The sequence below is a fragment of the Leptonychotes weddellii genome, chromosome 9 (genome assembly GCF_054177405.1).
Source record: "Leptonychotes weddellii isolate Sample4059 chromosome 9, ASM5417740v2, whole genome shotgun sequence".
NCBI classification, from domain to species: Eukaryota; Metazoa; Chordata; class Mammalia; order Carnivora; family Phocidae; genus Leptonychotes; species Leptonychotes weddellii.
Genome location: NC_138377.1, coordinates 122,029,966 through 122,050,110, shown reverse-complemented (window position 1 = coordinate 122,050,110; position 20,145 = coordinate 122,029,966). Strand labels below are relative to the sequence as shown.

General features: G+C 58.0%; 1 protein-coding gene across 2 annotated transcripts; it reads left to right on the top strand.

Annotated features, from left to right (window-relative positions):
* The first annotated feature begins 454 nt into the window (after positions 1-454).
* FES (FES proto-oncogene, tyrosine kinase) lies at positions 455-10,155 on the top strand. 2 transcript variants are annotated; one of them, XM_081831707.1, is made up of 19 exons: positions 455-700; positions 1,182-1,397; positions 1,593-1,766; positions 3,092-3,188; positions 3,311-3,485; positions 4,871-5,008; positions 5,083-5,202; positions 5,296-5,418; positions 5,550-5,736; positions 5,858-5,941; positions 6,551-6,760; positions 7,087-7,209; positions 7,624-7,677; positions 8,144-8,262; positions 8,534-8,628; positions 8,710-8,833; positions 9,048-9,205; positions 9,302-9,424; positions 9,815-10,155. In XM_081831707.1, the coding sequence occupies exons 2-19, from the start codon at positions 1,191-1,193 to the stop codon at positions 9,955-9,957; spliced, it is 2,454 nt and encodes an 817-aa protein (XP_081687833.1). In that variant the 5' UTR covers positions 455-700; positions 1,182-1,190; the 3' UTR covers positions 9,958-10,155. The 2 variants fall into 2 exon arrangements, with proteins under 2 accessions (XP_081687833.1, XP_081687832.1); XM_081831706.1 differs by having other exon boundaries at positions 457-700; positions 3,311-3,494.
* Positions 10,156-20,145: the final 9,990 nt, after the last annotated feature.

Below are 20,145 nucleotides of genomic sequence, written 5' to 3'. Positions count from 1 at the left end.
CCGCCCTTTGCTCAGGATCTCCCTTGGCTGTAGGGCTGAGGTCTATGGTGGAGCCGGACTGAACCAAGATAGATGGTTTTTGCTGGCCGGTTGTCCAGTCTGGAAACTCCATACCTGTCCACTCCCCTATCCCAGCCATGCCCTCCTCCCCTGGCTTCCCTTGGGACAGGAAGCCCCTGCCTCGGGTAGGGGAGTGGTGGCCGGTTCCCCAGGACCTGCGCCTGAGAAGGAGGCCTCTCTTCGGGGATATTTACTTGGAAATTTTATTCAAATGTTGGCTGGCGCCTGAGCTCTCCTAGGGGAATCCGATGGGGTGGGGAGGCCTGGAGCAGGCTTCCCCCTTCCCCTTCTGGGCCGCCCGGGCCGGGCGCCAGGCCCCCACCGCGCGGCGGCCGCTTCCCCGCGCTCCCGGGCGCTGCCCAGGCCCTGGGGGCGCCGGCAGGCGGCTCTCCGCGCGGCCATTCTTCCCCGGCCCCCTCCTCCCTTCCGTTTCCGCGGCCGCGCGGCGCGCTGGGCAGGGGGGCCGGCAGGCGTCGGGGGCGCCGGCCCTCCCGCCCGCCCCTTCCCCTCGCCGGGCCCGCCCCGGCCGGCCAACTGAAACCGCGGCAGGAGGAAGCCGAATCAGGAACTGGCCAGGGTCGCCCGGGCCGCAGTCGTCCCCGAGGCGTCCTCGGCAGCCCCGGAGCAGCTGCCCACGCGGGTAACTCCTGCCCCGAGGCCCAGGCGGCGCGGGCGGGCGCGCGCGCGGGGGTGGGGCGGGTGGGGGCGGGGAGCAGCGGCGGCCAGGGGTGCCGAGAGGGGGGACACTCCCCCCCCCGCCCCCCACGGTGGGGTGCGCGTGGCAGGGCAGGGGCCCGGCTCAGGCTGTGGCTGCCTGAAGCCCGGCGGAGGGTCCCGGGCACGCCGAGCCCCTGGCAAGGGAAGGGTGCCCGGTGGGAGGGCCTGGGGAGGGAGGGGTCCCCTGGCGCCAGGCCTTGGCCCGAGACACGGGAAGCAATGCGGGCCCGTCCCAGGCCAAGTTGCCCGTTTTGGACCTAGGGCTGCATTTCAGCAGGACAGGACCCCACCTCCTGTCTGTCTGCAGCTCCTCTTTGCCCCACAGCCCCCAGCCTCCCCGGCTGGCCCCTCCATCTCCGGCTGCTGCCTTACCCAGTGCTGGGCTGCCCTGTCTCTGTCCCCAGGACGGCACCATGGGCTTCTCTTCGGAGCTGTGCAGCCCCCAGGGCCACGGGGCGGTGCAGCAGATGCAGGAGGCTGAGCTGCGGCTGCTGGAGGGCATGAGGAAGTGGATGGCCCAGCGGGTCAAGAGCGACCGGGAGTATGCAGGGCTGCTGCATCACATGTCCCTACAGGACAGTGGAGGCCGGGGCATGAGCCCCAATAGCCCCATCAGCCAGGTGGGGGTTCTGCGGCACCCTAGGCCTCCTCATCCCCTTCCTGCCTTGGACTGAGGAATTCCTCTGGGTGACGGTTCTGTCCGCCCGCCCCCTTCCTTTCCCGGAGCCCACTGGGCAGGGTTGGGGAGTCGGCAGGCCCGGGCTGGGGAGCCATTGTGCCCCCACTCCCTGTCTCGCCCGTCCTGTGTCACACAGTCCTGGGCAGAGCTCACCAGCCAGACGGAGGGCCTGAGCCGGTTGCTGAGGCAGCACGCGGAGGACCTGAACTCAGGGCCCCTGAGCAAGCTGGGCCTGCTGATCCGGGAGCGGCAGCAGCTGCGCAAGACCTACAGCGAGCAGTGGCAGCAGCTGCAGCAGGAGCTCACCAAGGTGCGTCGGGGGCCCTGGGCTCCCCCTGGCCCCTGCTGCCCAAAGGCTGACTCTAAGGGGCTGCTTTTGCACAAGAGCCCCTGGATTCACTGGGGGAAGTGCAAGTCCCTGACCGCAGGCCTGCCCTAGCTTCCGTCCTGCCTTCCTGCACTTGGGCCCCTGTGGCAAGGCCTCTCCGTGCGTGCTCTGCGCCCTGACCGTGCGCCCCAGTAAAGCACGGGGAGTAAAGGTGAGCGATCCAGCCGGCGGCTGCAGGGTGCGCAGGATCGGTGACCCCCCTCCCGCCTGGCGCCGGCGGGCTCTGGGGCCTGGGGGAGGAGTCGGCTCCTCGAACGGCAACGGTGTGGCCGCCTGACACAGAGGTGTGAAGTCGGCCCGCCTGCGTTTGAACCCCGCCCTGCTGCTCCGTCTGGAGGCCCGGCGGTCGGAGCTGTTCGGCTTGAGCCTGCCCGGTGCAGTGTGCCGGTCTGCATCCCCGCGCACCGCGCACCACACCCCTCCACCTGCGCCAACCCCAACCTTCCCACGGGCCCACAGCGGCCCCTGGTGGCCACTGTCCACCCGCCGGCGCTCTCCCCAGAAGCGCATCTAATTCCGGGGTCGGCCTGCTTTTATGGGGTATTTCTACTGGAACCCAGCCATGCCTGTTTCTTCGTTTCCTATTACCTGGGGCTGTTACAGAGCTAGAGCGGCAAAGCTGAGTGATTTCAGCAGAGACCGTCTGAGCCTAAAGTGTTTACCATCCGGCCTTTCAAGAGAAAGGTTCATCTCGTCTTTCCATTAAGTTGTTATACAGACGGGGAAACTAAGGTTTAGAGGACAGGGACGGAACTTACCCCAAGGATCCCAGTGCATACACAGGGGAACTGGGATAAGAACTTCGCTCTTGACCATCCATTGTTCCTGCCACCCAGAACGTAATTTGCAGGACTTGCTGCAAAGTGACAATGCGGGGCCTGTTGTCAAAAAATTATGAAAGAGTTTCAAGATGTCATCAACAGAGCGTTAAATCAAGCCCAGGCCATATGGGCCCGCAGCTGGGGCCTCCCTGCCACCAGATTCCACTCTAGGTCAAGGAGGGCCAGGTGTGGCCCGCCCGGCCCCCCTCTCTGCCTCGCCCAGGGGCCTGTCCCTCAAGCCAGCTCCTCTGACCTAACTTCAGCAGCAGAGGTTGGGCCCCAGAGGCCTCCGGGGCCTTCCCGGAGGACAGACTTAGATGCGTGGCCTGCCAAGACCGTGGGACACGAGCAGGGCTTCGCCTCAGGCGGAACTCTCCTGTGCCCCGGGGACCCGCTACCCGACACCGGCCCCTCCTCTCTCCCCAGACGCACAGCCAGGACATCGAGAAGCTGAAGAGCCAGTACCGGGCCCTGGCGCGGGACAGCGCCCAGGCCAGGCGCAAGTACCAGGAGGCGAGCAAAGGTGCGCGGCTTCCCTTCCTGGAAGAGAAGGAGTCCCGAGCCAGTCCTGACCTGGTGCCCGGGGAGTGGGGCCCGCCCGGGGCCTCTGAGCCGTCACCCACCGGCCCTCTCCTCCCCCGGCAGACAAGGACCGTGACAAGGCCAAGGACAAGTACGTGCGCAGCCTGTGGAAGCTCTTCGCTCACCACAACCGCTACGTGCTGGGCGTGCGGGCCGCGCAGCTGCATCATCAGCACCACCACCAGCTCATGCTGCCTGGCCTGCTGCAGTCGCTGCAGGACCTGCACCAGGACATGGCGTGCGTCCTGTAAGCCCGCGGCCGCAGCCCGCCCCCCTCAGCGCCCCGCGGCCCTGCCGCCAGGCCCGGAGGCCGGGCCGGGAAACCTAGTCCCTGAGCGGGCGAGCGGGAAAGGCCGCGTAGTCACGGGGGAGCGGGCCCTGGGCCAAGGCGTGGAGCCCGTCAGCTCCTGTCCGGGCCGTGCTATTCCAGAATTCCCGTTGCAAGGTTTTCTTCTTGTATGGAGTACCAGTGTAGGCTCTGGGGTACAGCGGGGACAACGGAGACGAAAGCGCCTGTCCTCTAGGGTTATTCGTGGTATCGGAGAGAGAAGAGAGAGCAGCTACAATGGGTAGCATGTGAGGCAGTAAGCGCTACGGAGAAAAATCAGACAAGGAAAGGCAATGGGGAGGCAGGGGCGGCAGGGCGGGCAGGGAGGAGGGACAGCTTTCAGTAGAGTGCTCTGGGAAGGCCTCAGAGGTACCAGAGCAAATGGGGGGGGGCGGTGTTTGGAGAAAGACCGTTCCAGAAAGAGGGAAGAGCAGGTGCGCAGGCCCCGGGGTGGGAGAGCGGAGGGTGCCTGAAATCCAGGAGCAGCGGGACGGCGAGTGCAGCCCAGGCAGAGGGCGGGGAGGGCAGAGTGGGAGCGAGGCCGCTCGGGTCCGGGGCTTGGGGCGCTGCTGGTGACGGAGGGGCCGGCAGGCCGTTGTGAGGACTTGGGCGCTGCTGTGTTGAGAAGACACTCCAGGGGGCCGGGGCGGTTGCGGGAGCGCGGACCGCTGGGCCAGTGGTAATTCCTGGGTGTGCTCCCACGGTGGAGCCGGGGCCGCTTCTCTACGGACCGGAAGTGAGGTGTGAGATGGAGCCAGGGACGATGGAGCTCCTGCTAACTTACGTGGACAGGAAGGAGAGAGACGGGTTCAGGAGACAGGCGTTGACGTTGCAACTCACGGAGTTCGGGTGTCCAAGGGACGTCCGGCGGGACGCTGGTGTCTGTGCGTGGCCGCGTGAGGCTGCAGCTCAGGGAGGGCCTGGGACTGGACACGTAGGTGTAGGGCCAGCAGCACATGGGAGCCCAGAGCCCCCGCCGTGGGGCTGGCTGCCCGGGACAGGTGCACCTGTGCTCCCCATTCACCGAGCCGTCCGCGTACACCACACGCTCTGCACACCAGCTCTCACCGGGTCCTTGTCACCATGCCCAGCGTCCCCATCATACGCACCAGGAAGCAGAGATAAGGGAGACATTGAGTAACTTGCCTGTGGTCATTTGGCTGGTAAATGATGAGGGGGAGAGGAAGGGTCAACCCCCCGGGACGGACTCCTCCAAACGCAGCATCAGGGGCCCCGTGCTGCTCAGCCCGGCCCAGCCCGAGGCCCCACTGACCAGGGCTCCTGTCCGGGGGCAGGAAGGAGATCCTGCAGGAGTACCTGGAGATTAGCAGCCTGGTGCAGGACGAGGTGGTGGCTATTCACCTGGAGATGACTGCCGCTGTCGCCCGCATCCAGCCCGAGACCGAGTACCAAGGCTTCCTGCGACAGTATGGGTAAGCCCCTCCTTGATCCTGCCGGGCACCAGGGCTCCTGGCCTGTTCGCTGACGGGGCACCGTCCCCCTGAAGGTCCGCACCCGACATCCCGCCCTGTGTCACCTTCGACGAGTCACTGCTTGAGGAGGGCGAACCGCTGGAGCCAGGGGAGCTGCAGCTGAACGAGCTGACCGTGGAGAGCGTGCAGCACACGTGCGTGCTGGCTGGGCACTGGGCCGGGGCGGCCGGGGGCGCGGCCGTGCGTCTGGGGGCACGGCTCGGACACCGCCCTTCCTCCGGGCACAGGCTGACCTCGGTGACAGATGAACTGGCTGTGGCCACCGAGACGGTGCTTAGCCGGCAGGAGGCGGTCACGCAGCTGCAGCGCGATCTCCGGAACGAGGAGCAGAACACCCATCCCCGGGAGCGGTGAGCCGGTTCGCCCACAGCAGCCTCCTGGCCCGCCCCCCCTCTCGCCTGCCGGCCGACCTGCTGCTGGCCACCAGCTACGGGCTGAGCCCCTCTCCCCGCCCCCCCTCCCCGCCCGGCCCCACCTGCAGGGTGCAGCTGCTGGCCAAGAAGCAGGTGTTACGAGAGGCACTACAGGGGCTGCAGGTCGCTCTGTGCAGCCAGGCCAAGCTGCAGGCCCAGCAGGAGCTGCTGCAGGCCAAGCTGGAGCAGCTGGGCCCTGGGGAGCCTCCACCCGTGCTGCTCCTGCAGGATGACCGCCACTCCACGTCGTCCTCGGTGAGCTGCCTGCCACTGCCCACCGCCACCAGCCTCGCCTGCCCGCCCGGGGCGCGCTCCTCATTTTTGCCCTCCCCCTCCCCAAGCCTGGCCACCCGCTGACGTCTGTCCCTGGCCTCAGGAGCAGGAGCGAGAAGGGGGAAGGACACCCACCCTGGAGATCCTTAAGAGCCACATCTCGGGAATCTTCCGCCCCAAGTTCTCGGTGAGTGGAGCCCAGCCTGGGCCCGCATCTCTGCCCTTCTCTAAGGGGGGGGCCAGGCCAGGGGTCTCCGACACGTACCCGCTAAGCCCCTCCTACCAGGGTGTTTGGGGTTCATCACTGCGTTGCCCTAGAGAGGCGGCTCTGCCCAGAGGGGACCGCTTTTATCGGGGAGTCCCCGTCTTCCCTGGGATTCCAGATTGCGTATGTCCCCAGGTCTTTGCCAGTCAGCCCCTCCTTCCCCTCCACCCCAACGTGTGCTGCAACCTTGTTGTTTCCCACCCCCCCCACCTCCCCACCCCCCCTACCCCCCCCACCCACCCCCCACCCCCGGCTACGGAGGGAGGAGTTGGGCGGCGGGGGCCTGGAGGAGAAGGCAGAAGCCCGGTTTGAGATCAGCCAGCCTGGGCTCCCCCTCCCAGCTCTGCCTGGAGCGAGCCCGGCTCAGTCTGGTGCCTGCTCGGAGGCGCTAACGCCACGCAGGTGGTCCGTGAGCACGAGGGGCTTATGTGAGACAGACCCCACCCAGCTGACCCCGTCTGTCCCGGTGGCCTCCCCTGGCAAACTGGCTGAATGACCCTTCCTCGCTTCCCCCGCCCCTGCCCCCGCCAGCTCCCTCCACCCCTGCAGCTCGTGCCAGAGGTGCAGAAGCCGCTGCACGAGCAGCTGTGGTACCACGGGGCCATTCCACGGGCAGAGGTGGCTGAGCTGCTGACACATTCCGGGGACTTCCTGGTGCGGGAGAGCCAGGGCAAGCAGGAGTACGTGCTGTCTGTGCTGTGGGATGGCCAGCCCCGGCACTTCATCATCCAGTCGGCTGACGTGAGTGGGGCCTGCCCTCGGGCCTTCCCTGCCTCGCCCCCCCGCCCCCCCCCCCAGCAGGGGAACGGCCTCGGGAGGGGAGGAAGTTGCTGCTACATCCGACGCTTGCTTGGCGGAGCTGCAAGGGGCCCCGGAGAGCACCCAGTCCGTGCAACGAGCCAGAGGCACAGTCTCCAGCGTGGGTCCTGCCCCGAGGAGGGCTCCAGGCCGTGGCGCGGCCTCAGAGAGCGCCTGCCCTGCCGGCTCTGCCTCCCGTCTCTCCTCTCCCAGGGCTCAGGCCCCCCCAGCAGAGGAGGCCGTTGACCCTGGGTTCCCCTGCCCCGCAGAACCTGTACCGACTGGAAGGGGACGGCTTTCCCAGCATCCCCTTGCTCATCGACCACCTGCTGCGCTCCCAGCAGCCCCTCACCAAGAAGAGCGGTATTGTCCTGAACAGGGCTGTGCCCAAGGTGAGCCTGCGCCCAGCCCCACCCACGCGCTAAGCCACGCAGCGTCAGAGCAGGAGGGGATCCCCCGGTTCCTGCCTCCTGCCTCCGTACGACCTGCAGCGTGATTCCTCACTCCTCAGGGGGCCAGCTTCCCTCTAGGTTTGGACTCTCAAGGCCACGCCCGTTCCGTGGGACACACACACATATGCACATACACGCAGAGCTGATACTCCCTCAGTTAGGGGCCCCCGCCTGGTCCCCAAAGTCATCTAAGTGTGATCCTGATACTGTCCAACCCTCATTTTTCAGACCAGCAAACCGAGGTGCTAAGAAACGAAAAACAAGAGCATTGGTGGGGGATGTCTGGTCCCCTGCAGGGCCCAGCACCCATTCCCCTCACTGACTTCCGACCCCCCCACCCTCTCCCTCTGCCAGGACAAGTGGGTGCTAAACCACGAGGACCTGGTGTTGGGTGAGCAGATTGGGCGGGTGAGTCGAGTGCCCTGCCGGCCCCCTGGCTGCCTGATTTTCCCTCCCCCACTTCCGCCGGCGTCCCCGATGCCCCCTCACGCGACCCAGGCCCTTTCTCCTCAGGTTGCTCTCATGTGCGTGGGGTAGTACGCTTTGTTCACATGAGCTATAAAATACCTGCTAAGGAAAAAAGTCACTTTCTTAAGAATCAGAATGGTTTTTCAACCCAAGTGAAAGAGATTTTGGGGTTTTCTGTGTCACTTCTCCCGGTGAATGTGGCAAGTCCGAGGTAACCTTCTCTGCCTATCCCATGTGCACCCCCTTGGCTCCCCACCCAGGGGGTAAACTCCTGTGGAGCATGGCTGAGCAGTCCGAGCGCGGGGGCAGTGAAGGGTGGGTGGCGACAAGATGAGGACAAGTCCCCGGGAGTGAGGAAGAGGACCATGGTCCAGGGACGACTGGTAGGAGCCCGAGACCCTTTCAGGGGAACTTTGGCGAAGTGTTCAGTGGACGCCTGAGGGCCGACAACACTCTGGTGGCGGTGAAGTCTTGTCGAGAGACACTCCCACCTGACCTCAAGGCCAAGTTTCTACAGGAAGCGAGGTGGGTGATAAAGTAACAATCCCACAGTTCCACATACAAAGGGTCCCTCTGTGCATGGCATGAGGTAAAGTGCTTGGCTTAATTCTCATGCCCCCGCCCCCTGCACCGTGCAGGTGGTACCCCCCCCCCCACTTAGTGCCGAGGGGTAGAGGCTCAGTGACCCACCCGAGGTCACATGTCCAGGTCTGCTGGTCTCAGAGGCCATGCTCTCCTCTTCTGCTGCCTTCTCCCATCCTCCCTCGGTCTCCCTGGGGTTCCCGGGGCTCTCCAGGATCCTGAAGCAGTACAACCACCCCAACATCGTGCGTCTCATTGGCGTCTGCACCCAGAAGCAGCCCATCTACATTGTCATGGAGCTTGTGCAAGGTGAGCAAGGAAGCTGGTCTGCGGGGGTGGGGAGGAGGCTGCTGCCTAAGGTTCACCCCAGCTTCCCCTGCCCACCCCCAGGCGGCGACTTCCTGACCTTCCTGCGGACTGAGGGCGCCCGCCTGAGGATGAAGACCCTGCTGCAGATGGTGGGGGACGCGGCTGCGGGCATGGAGTACCTGGAGAGCAAGTGCTGTATCCACCGGTGAGTGAGGGGCGCCCACTGTAGCCCCACCACCACCACCTGGCGCACCCCGCCGCTCCCCTCAGGGCAGGCACATGCTGCAGACCTCGTGGTTGCCTGTCCCCGTGGACCAGTAGTCCCAGGGGTGTGGGGAGCAGCTTTGTCCGTGGCTGTGCCTGGAGCGCCGGCCTGGGCAGGTGCGGCTACCGCGTGGACGCTCTCGTGCCCTACCCAGGGACCTGGCTGCTCGGAACTGCCTGGTGACGGAAAAGAACGTCCTGAAGATCAGTGACTTCGGGATGTCCCGGGAGGAAGCCGATGGGATCTATGCAGCCTCAGGGGGCCTCAGACAAGTCCCCGTGAAGTGGACGGCCCCGGAGGCTCTTAACTACGGTACCTGGGCCTTACCCGCTCCGGCTGTCCCCAGGCCAGGGCCCTCGCTCTGGCCAGCGGACGTGGCCAGCCCACTCACGCCTCTTCTCCCTGCAGGACGCTACTCTTCTGAGAGCGACGTGTGGAGCTTCGGGATCTTGCTCTGGGAGACCTTCAGCCTGGGGGCCTCCCCCTACCCCAACCTCAGCAATCAGCAGACCCGGGAGTTTGTGGAAAAGGGTAAGGCCGAGCCACGCCGCCTTCCCAGGGCTCCGGCCGGGCTCCCCCAGGCCCCTGACCGCCCACGGGCGCAGAGCGAGAGTCCTCCGAGCGTAGCTGCCGCTGAGCGAGCCCCCAGGCCAGCATATCTCATCCACTCTTCACAACAAGGGAGGGAGGGCTTAATACGTCCCTTTTAGAGCCGGAACAAGCAGCCTTGCAGAGGTCACCCAGCTGGCACACGGTGGGACCGAGATTCGAGCCTCTGTGTCCCTGGGGCCCTCGAAGAGTGGCGCCCCGAGAACAGTGCCTCTTAATAAGCAGCTCCCAGTGCTCCAGGAATGGCCCCGGGGGCTGCCGGGTCCCCCCGCCCGCCCTCACAGCCCGTGTGTGCGGTGCCTGTGCCCACAGGGGGCCGCCTGCCCTGCCCCGAGCTGTGCCCCGACGCCGTGTTCAGGCTCATGGAGCAGTGCTGGGCCTACGAGCCCGGGCAGCGGCCCAGCTTCAGCGCCATCTCCCAGGAGCTGCAGAGCATCCGGAAGCGGCATCGGTGAGGCCGGGCCTCCTTCTCAAGCCAGTGGCCTCTGCAGGCAAGATTGTACGTCCACGCAGTGTGGCTCACATGGCCGGACGGCTCCTGCCCGTCCTGGACCCCGGCCACTGGCGTCCATGCGGCCGGTGGCCATGCGGCTCTGCTTGGCCGGCCCTTCCTCTTCCGGGCGGAAGTAATAAAAACCACTTGTGCCCACTGAGTGCTCTTGGCATGTGCGCTCCTCCGGACGGCAGGTCTGAGGAGGAGTCGGGGGCCCGTGCTGTGGCCGTGGGAAGGGGGAGGACGGGCAGTGTTCGCGGGGCGGAACGGACCTGAGCCGGCAGCCCCTGGGTGCGAGACGCGGGGAAGAGGGAGACGGTGTGCGGGCTTCTGGCACCCGGAGAGGGTCACAGGCAGAGGAGCAGAGCTGCGGGAGGAGTGGGGAGGTGGGAGACGTTGCGTTTGAGGGGCCTGTGGGGATGTAGGTGTGACACAGAAGTCCAGAAGCCCAGATGGAGGCAAAGGCCGGCCACCGGCGTTGGGAAGTCCTTAGCGGACAAACGTTAGGTGTGTGCGGCAGTCATTAGGAGATTCAGGAGAGGGGGGCAGGGAGTCAGGGAAAGTGAGTTTCCCTAAAAGGGGACTGGGGTGACTGAAGAGAAAGAACATGCTCCCCAGGGAGTTCATCCATCAAGACAAGTCTACTGAGCAACAGGGCAGCAGAGCGCGGAGCGCTCACCTCCTCCTCTAAGTCTATAAAGGCCCCCCGAAATCTATAAAATCATCAGAAACCTTCCCAGCAGCTCCAGAGAAGGGCAAGAAGACAAAGAGGTATGAACAAACTGAAAAACCGAAACCAGGAAAGATCTCTCGCACCAAAGAACAAAGCAACAAGAACTTTGAGGTAAAATGGCCATCCCTCAAGAAAGCTAAGGAAGTAGATCACATCTACTTCCTTAGTAGGAAGGAGATAAAAACACTATAACTTGTGTGAACAAGAGGAAATCAAGTTAGAGTGTGATTAAGAAAAAATACTAAAAAGTCTTTATCATTGGAAGTGATAAAAAGCAGAACCAAGGAACTTTTGCTTCTGGGTAGGATGTGGTAGGTCTCCACAGGCCACTGCTCCCGTTGCAACAGCTAGGAGGAAACGAGACGGAAATCATCTTTTTAATTTTTAAAAAAAAATTTTAAAGATCTTATTTATTTTTGAGAGAGAGGGCAAGTGAGCACAGGCAGGGGAAGAGACAGGCAAAAGGAGAGGGAGAAGTAGACTCCCCGCTGAGCAGGGAGCCCGATGCAGGGCTCGATCCCAGGGACCGTGGGATCATGACCCGAGCCAAAGGCGGATGCTTAACGACTAAGCCACCCAGGTGCCCTGAAAGTCATCATTTTTAAAGAGAATGAGGAGTGGTGGAAGGAATAAGGACCAGATGAACAAAATGTCCAGGGGGAAAGAGACCTTCCAAGGTGAGCTGATGATGGGTGGTTACTTTCTTCTCAGACATTCATTGATCTGGGGCATCTCCAATGACCAGCATTGCCCCGAGCAGGGAGACTCTACTGAGGAAAAGAGAAATGAACAGTCTGTGGTTCTTGCAGGGACTGTCGTGGGTTGGGCACTAGAGGAGGCTGGAATGCCAAGCCAGTTTTCCCCACAGAAGATTTGCTGAGTTCTGGAGCACCGTGGGCAGCTGAGTACTGGGTGGGCTGGAAAGGCAAGTCCCACAGTCTTGCAGTGTTTAGAGGGAGAGGGGCTGAAACAAAAACTGGTCTCCCCCCTCAAGATATTGGCCAGATTTTGAACCTGGGTGGTCTTGGAGGCTGAAGAGCTAACCTCAAAATCTCAAAAGAGAGGGACGCCTGGGTGGCTCAGTCGGTTAAACGTCTGCCTTCGGCTCAGATCATGATCCCAGAGTCCTGGGATCGAGTCCCACATCAGGCTCCCTGCTCAGTGGGAAGCCTGCTTCTCCCTCTGCCTGCTCTGCCTGCCGGTCCCCCTGCTTGTGCTCTCTCTCTGACAAATAAATAAAATCTTAAAAAAAAAAAAAAATGTCTCAAAAGAGAACTTGAAGGACTAGAGAGATATAGGCTGGCCAGGCTTTCAAAGCCAAATCCAAGAGGGCCACTCCTAAGGGACAGGGACAATCCAGAAAAGGATTGAGTTTTACTAGAACTATAGCTCTGCCCCAACTCAGCTCAATACTTGATTACATCGAGGTGACTGGCTCCCCTGGGATGGGGGATAAGGGAGAGGAATAACATAGTCTGAAGTCCTACCCTTTTTTTTTTTTTAAAGGTTATTATATATATATATATTTTTTTTTTTTTAAGATTTTATTTATTTGACAGAGACACAGTGAGAGAGGGAGCACAGCAGGAGGAGAGGGAGAGGGAGAAGCAGGCTTCCTGCCGAGCAGGGAGCCCGTGTGGGGCTCGATCCCAGGCCCCTGGGATCATGACCTGAGCTGAAAGCAGACGCTTAACAACTGAGCCACCCAGGCGCCCCATAAAGGTTATTATATATTTTTTATTTTATTTTATTTTATTTATTATTATTTTTTAAAGATTTTATTTATTCATAAGTGACAGAGAGAGAGGCAGGGAGCCCGATGCGGGACTCGATCCCAGGACTCTGGGATCATGACCTGAGCCAAACGCAGACGCTTAACCATCTGAGCCACCCAGGCGCCCTATATTTTTTATTTTAATTCCAGTATAGTTAACATAGTGTTAAATTAGTTTCAGGTGTACAATATAGTGATTTAACAATTCTGTATATTACTTAGTGCTCATCAATATACCCTTCTTTTATACACAACATGCAACCTACAATCAGAAATTATAAAACATGCACAAAAGGGGATAGAAAATGGGGCCAATAAACAGGAGAAAAAAGAAACAATAGAAGCAGACCCACCGATGATCCAGATATTGGAGTTGGCAGACAAGGACTTAAAAATAACGATGATTAATGTATTAACTGCATGAAAAGACAAATAGGAGCAAATTATAGGGAATTTTAGCAGGACTGAATCTATTTAAAAAGAACCAAAGGAGCAGGTAGAACTGAAAATTGCCATCTCTGGCATCATGTGCTCCTTGCATGAATTTTATAAAGGCTCATAGGACTAAAGCATAAAGTCACAACCATAGGAATTAGACACAGAAGACAGAATAGAAGGTATCTAAACTGAGGTATAGGGAGAGAAAAAAAATAAAAGAATGGAGAAAGCAGGGGTACCTGGGTGGCTCAGTCGGTTAAGCATCTGACTCCTGATTTCAGCTCAGGTCATGAACTCAGGGTCCAGGGGTAGAGCCCTGCATTGGGTTCCATGCTCAGTGGGGAGTCTGCTTAAGGATTCTTTCTCCCTCTCTGTCTGCACGCCCCCCCCTACTTTCTCTCTCTCTCTAATTAAAAAAAAAAAAAAAAGACTGGAGAAAGCAGAGCCTAAAAAACACATGAGATTCCAGTATATGAGTGATGGATATTCCAGAAGGAGAACAAGGTTAGGACCAGAATAAACCGGAAATGACCCAAATGTCTCTATAGGAATAAGGAAGAACAGACCACAGCTGCTTGCACCAACATTGACAAACCTCAAAGACATGTTGAGGAAAGAAGCCAGACGTGAAAGAGTACCTTTTTAGGATTCCATTTTATGAAGTTCAAGAACAGGCAAAACTAAGCTATAGAGAAGTCAGACTCGTGGTTTGGTCTGAGGCGTACCGATGGGAAGAGGTGTGAATGCAGGGTCACAGCCCCACCCAAGTGTCCTTACAACTCTGCACATCTCTACGTAGGCTGTGTAGGCGAGACTTGAGGCATCTGACTTGAGTCTTGACAGAATGCACTACCATTCCTCCTGGAGCAAGGGGCCCTAAGCAGCCGGGTGAGGAGCCTCCCCATCTGGGGGAGACCACCATGAGGCCCTTCCTCATCCCATTCCTCTAGTTTTAGTTGAGTACAGGGCTATTCACCTGCCCCCCACTCCTCGTAGAGAGCAGCCTGAGGCCATGCAACTGCTTGGCTGTAGTTTAGAGTTGGCTCCTTGGCCACAGAGTGACCTACCCCATACCTCCTGTCCCGGTCCCTCCAGTTCAATGTCGTCCTGTGGAACTAGGGGTATGAGAAGTTGGCACCATGCTGGTCTTGCTTTTGCTGTCTGTGAATAAAAAGCTGTCTGGATGCACTGGGCCTTGTCGTCTCCTTCTTGGCTGAGTCTATGATGTGAGGCGGTCTATGGGCCTTGTGACAGCAATAGTGACCCTTGTGGCCCTGTTAGCCACCACACTGCCCTCAGGGACTACCTGACCACCTGACCAATCTGGCATTTTCTGTGGGGCCGATAAGGCCACAATCTCACTTTGGAGAAGAGACAGGCTTCTACGGACTGTCAGGTCAAGTATGGGAGAGAACTCTGCCTCACTTAGTGTCCACTTCGTGCCGACGTGTTTGGTGACATCAGAGACAGGTGGTCTTTGGCCATCATCCCTGGTCCCAAATGAGTTCCATCAGTGTTCTTTTTTTTAAGATTTTATTTTTAAGTAATATCTACCTCCAGCATGGGGCTCAAACTCACAACCCCCAGATCAAGGGTCACAGGCTCTACCGACCGAGCCGGCCGGGAGCCCCATCCATTGGTGCTTAGAGTTAGAAGCCAAAGAGGGAGTTTCTTGCAGAACTGAAGAAAGCACAGAGCAATTACTGCTCACTCTCTTCCTGTTACTACGGATGGAACACTCCCTGGTGATCAAGGGCAGTCCGCCACTCCAAAATCCACTGGGATCCACTTACAGTGAGTGAGAAAGGAGGAAATGAGAGAGAGATTTGAACAAAAGTCCAATGAAACCATAGAAGCATGGCTCATCTGACTAGCCAATGAGGATGCTATGTAAGTTCCACAGGCTGACAAGGAATGGAAGTCATTCGGGTGCTTCACAATTGACCCCAAACTCCAAGCCCCCACCCGGCTACAACCATCCCGGCTAATGTCATGGATGTGAGGGAGGACAATATAAAGATAAATCAGGGCTTGTGCAGGGGGTCTTCACAGCTATAATGAAATGGTGGCCTATCCAGGATGAATTCCTGTCATCCAATGAGCACCCTCAGATAGTACTAGGAGAGGCTACCCCTTCCTTTTAGTGCCCTGGAACCTGGATTCATAATGGAGATCGTGAGTGCCCAGAAAACAAAACAGTCACCCAAAGTCAGCTGGAACATTTGCTCAACACCACCAGGCTGTGGGAGAAATGGAGCCTTCTCTTGCTTTCTGAGGATGTCTCCGGGAAAGTATTCAGCAGCTAGTAGCATGATAATTTTTCCAGAATGGAAGCCTTGGCAAAGGCCAAGATAATGCACCCCAGGCCAAGGTAGGGGAGAGAAACCAGGCCATTTGGACCTGGCTATTGTGCCAGGGGTTCCCGAAAGAGGAAAGTGATAATCTTACTGTGACAAAAAAATTATCTCTGGTTATCATGCCACGGGATGGCCATGGGACTTAAAGATGTGGGCTGTAACTGGGCCGGCTTTGGTGTGTCCTGTGAGCAAACAGGAGAGACGCCAAGAAAGCCCTGACCTCCCCACTGAGGTTTGTGCTGTTCAGACTGTGGTTTGACCCAACACTTTCTGCACTATCCTTGACCCCCTTCATAGACAAACTGGGGCTAGGTTGGAGGCCAAGGTCCTTTCGTCCCCAGGGGAGACCAGAGGCCCTATGCAGTGGCCAAGGTGAATTAGAAAACTGAGAGCAACGAAAATTCCCAAAGCCTCACAGGCCTCCTGTGGGCCTCTGTGATACTGGGACATACTCTCAGGCATGGCCAAAAGCTTCCCTCACTAGATATGGACAAACTGGACGCTGGATTGCCGTAGTTTTGGGGTGAGTCCTTTTGAGCCAACACCCACCCAGGTGGTTGTAACTAATACTGTTGGATATATTGTGGGAGTGGATGTTTTGAGTATGTGTGTTAACGTCTCTTGATTGTAAGGGATGTTCCCGATGGGGAAATGTCACAATCAGGATCATGGTCATTAGGATAGGGACCAGGGGTCACCTCCTCTAATGGAGCCAAGTGGTTACCCCGAAGCAGAGCGGGATAGGGGCATGAAGAAGGGAACTACTGTCTCGATGAAGGAACTAGTAGATTTAAGGGGGCTCAACGACCTGATATCTCCTTGTAATAGCTCTAAGTGGCCACTAACAAAGGCCAGTTGCCTGTGGTGCATCACAGATTATTACAAGTCACAGAGCTCATGGCACAGACTGAAGACACCTGGGATGTGGTGGTGGACATTGCTTGCTAATGCCTTTGTTAGCATCCCATTACATCCAAAGGATGAAAATCATCTTGCCTTCATTGGCTTGGGTTGCAATACACCTTTACAGTGATGCCACAGGACTAGCTGAATTCCCCTGTGATTTGCCACCAGTCCTAACTCCTGTAGGAAGAGCACTATGACAACAGATTGCGTGGAACACATGTTCCTGTTCACAACCCATGGAAAGCATGGTGGTTATCTTGTGTGTCCACTTGGCTGAGCCATGGTGCCCAGATCATGGTCAAACATTATTGTGGATGTTGCTGTGAAGGCTTTTTTAGTTGCTTGACATTTAACTTGATGGTCTTTGAGTAAAGCAAATTTCCCTCCATAACGGGGGTAGACCTTATCCAATCAGCCGAAACCCTGCAGAGAACAAGAGACTGACCTCGCCCAATCAAGAGGGAATTCTGCAGCAGATGGCCTTTGGACTTGAACGGCAACATTGGCTCTTCCCTGGGTCTCCAGGGTCTCAGCCTTCAGAACTGAAGTGTAGCATTAGCTCCTCTCCGGGTCTCCAGCCTGCTGGTCTACCCTCTAGATTTTTGACTTGCCGGCTTCCATTATTGCGTGAGCTTATTCCTTTAAACACACAGACACATCCATACATCCTATTGGTTCTTCTCTGGAGAATCTTGGCTAATACAGGCTACCCACGGAAAAGGACCCTTTGACCATGAACATCAGTGGAACCAACAAGCTGGTTAGACCTGCACCACCCAGGTAAGGACTACAGCCACCTGGATCCATTATCACACAGGACGTGGCCGCACAGCTGTAACCCAGGGCCTGGCTAATATGCCTGGACTACTGGCTATACAGTGGAGTGACAGAACTCTGGGGCATGTAGTCTGGGGCACCGAACCTGGCTGGTCATGACAAATAGACAAGATGCGTCTCCTACTTTCTGCTCAATGGTACTGCTGGGCAACAACTGTTCTCGGCAGCTTTTTCCAGAGATGGACAATTCCTGTCTGCACGGTAGATGTGGGCCCTACCATTTAAAGACTCCTAAATGGGCCGTGTTGCACATTTGGGTTCTCCAAACACATCCAATCAGACAGTGGTGCTTTCATAGCCAAGAACACTGGGCAGTGGGTAACTACCTGTGGCATTCCCCAGACATTGCATGCCCTGTATCACCGACAGGGAGCAGGTGCCAACAAAAAATGGAACGTGGGGCGCCTGGGTGGCTCAGTTGGTTAGGCGACTGCCTTCGGCTCAGGTCATGATCCTGGAGTCCCGGGATCGAGTCCCGCATCGGGCTCCCTGCTCGGCGGGGAGTCTGCTTCTCCCTCTGACCCTCCCCCCTCTCATGTGCTCTCTGTCTCTCTCATTCTCTCTGTCTCAGATAAATAAATAAAAAATCTTTAAAAAACAAACAAACAAACAAAAAAAAAACAAAAAAAGGAACGTACTCTTAAAGGAAAAACTAAAAAAGATAAGTAGACGGCCGAAGCTCAGCTCCCAATGGAGCCCACCCTTGAGACGAGGCGGTGTGAATTCCGAACGTGGCAATTCCAGGAAAGGGCAGTTCTCACTCAGATAGTGTTTAACTATAAGGTTGAGAGGGAGAAAAGAGGCCTCAACTGGTCTCCTTTACTCTTTCTTTCCCCTCCCATCCCTGCCTCCAGGAAACCAGGCTCCTGGGACCTACCGCAGCAAAGAAGAGCCGGGGGTGGGAGATCCTAACCTGGTGTTTCTCCTGCTGCCCTTGTTATGGCTGAGGACATTAGGCCTATATTTGGCCTGCCAAACACAAACCAGTCTAAAGTCTGTAGTACAAGTGGTGATGGACAGTTCTTTTGCTCCCCGAACTTTGTGCTAGCCAGTCAAGGCAGCATATTGACGGCTTCTAACACCTCTTGCTGCTCTTGAATTAATGAATTAGGACAGGTGGAGTGATCTATCTCTCGGCTCTAAGGTTGATCCCCGGTGGCATCTGGGATATCGTGGTTTGGCTCCGAGTAGGGAGCCTGGCTGTGGTCGGTCCTCCACGTGGGCCTGATCACCCTACTGAGAGGCACAGTTGCGGGCACTCTCATCTGATGTTAAGACAAATAGAAAGGATTTGGTCCAAGCTCCCATCAGTACAACTAACTCTCTGATGGAGTGGCTATGCTCCTGAAAAGAATTCTTAGCTGGAGAAATGAAAGGTTGGGGTGGCAGGAAGTAGAGTCGTAGGAAGCAGCTCCGACACAGCGCCCTGATGCCCTTGTCCAGCTGCCGATAGGCCACGAAGGTGAGGCTTGACCACAGAACCACCCAAGTCTTGGCAGAACGCATTATGATTCCCCCTGGAGCCAGAGGACAGAAGCAGCCTGACAGTGTGGGGACACTGCCCCCAGGCCCTCTCCCAGCCCTCCTCCTGGTTCATCTGAGTGCCAGGCTTTCCACCCGGCCCCTCCCTCCACTTCGAGGGCAGCTGCAGGCCGTGAAAGTGTCCGATTGTTGTTGAGTTGGCTCCTTAGCCACAGAGAGACCTACCACCTCGCTGCCTATCATCTGGTCCCTCCAGTTCACTCTGGTCCTCTGGGGAAAGCTGACACCATGCTGGTTTTGCTTTTGCTGTCTGCGTGAGTAGAAGGCTATCTGGATCCATGGGGGCTTGTCGACAAGTCTCCTTACTGGCTGAGGCTACAGAAATGTGGCAGGCCCACCTAGCAGCTTCTGTAGTGACCCTCGTTAGCCACCATGCTGTGCTTAGGGACTGCTTGACCTCTTGACAGAGGGGAACATTTTGGGGTTGATGGGAATGTTCCATTTTGATCTGAGTGGTGATTATCCTTGTGCATACATTCATCAAAACTAAGCTGTACACTTAAGACTTGTGCCACAGACTGTGAATTATATGTCAATTAAAAAAAAAAAAATCACCAGGGAACAAACGGGAGGTCTTGAAAATTATGATCGCCAAAATGAAAAATTCCACAGAAAGGTTGGAAGATAAATTTCCCAGAACACAGGGCAAAACACAGAGACATAGGGGACCATGAACCTAGCCTAGGTCTAACACCATAGTACCAGGCCTTTCAGTTCGTAAATAAACTTAGAAGAATGTTTGTGGTGATAAAAGAGATGGGAGTTAAAACAATGAGATGACAGTTTAAATCTGGTTAATCAAATAAACTGTGTAAGCAATATTCAACAGTTTGTCATTGATAGCACAATCCTTTGGGGGAGCAATAGAACGCCAAGTATACTCAGTCACATCGGTCTTTATCTTTAAAGCCCAGGTAACCTCACTGTCGCCCATCTGTCCTAAGGTAATACTATAAAAAGAAAAATGTGGAATTCAGGGAGATGTTCACTGCGGTATGGTTTATGATGCTGCAAAATTATGAACCACACAGATGCCCAGGGAAAGGAGAACCACCACGAAAATGATGTCTTATTGACGGGGTGGCAAGCACGGAAAGGGATCGTGATCACTGCAGGGCACCCACGGGAGGCAGCACCCCTTGGCCTGGGGAGCGTAACCGCATCAAGTTGAGGCGACCCGGAGCGGAACAGGGCGGGCCCGGAAAATGGGCTTCACCGTTCGGCAGCTGAAGTGGAGGAGGAATGTTTCTACTACTGCTTGGCAATGCGCTGACGCTAGTAAGAGCCAGAAAAATAAAGTTGCGCGCCCCTCGCGGAGCTTCCGCAGCGCGCCGAGGCCGGGCCCGGGCTGCGGCTGCGCACTGCGGCCCTGCTGCCGGCGCCCCGGGGCGGTGGCGGGGAGCGCGCGGGAGGCGCCAGGCCGGCGGGAGGGGGCGGGGCGGGGCGGGGCGGGGCTGGCGCGGAGGGGGCGCGGCGCGGCTGTCTCCGCCCCCCGCGCTGGTCAGCCGGGCGGCCGCGGGAGGCGGGAGGCGGGAGGGCGGGCGCGGCGGAGCGTGCGGGCGG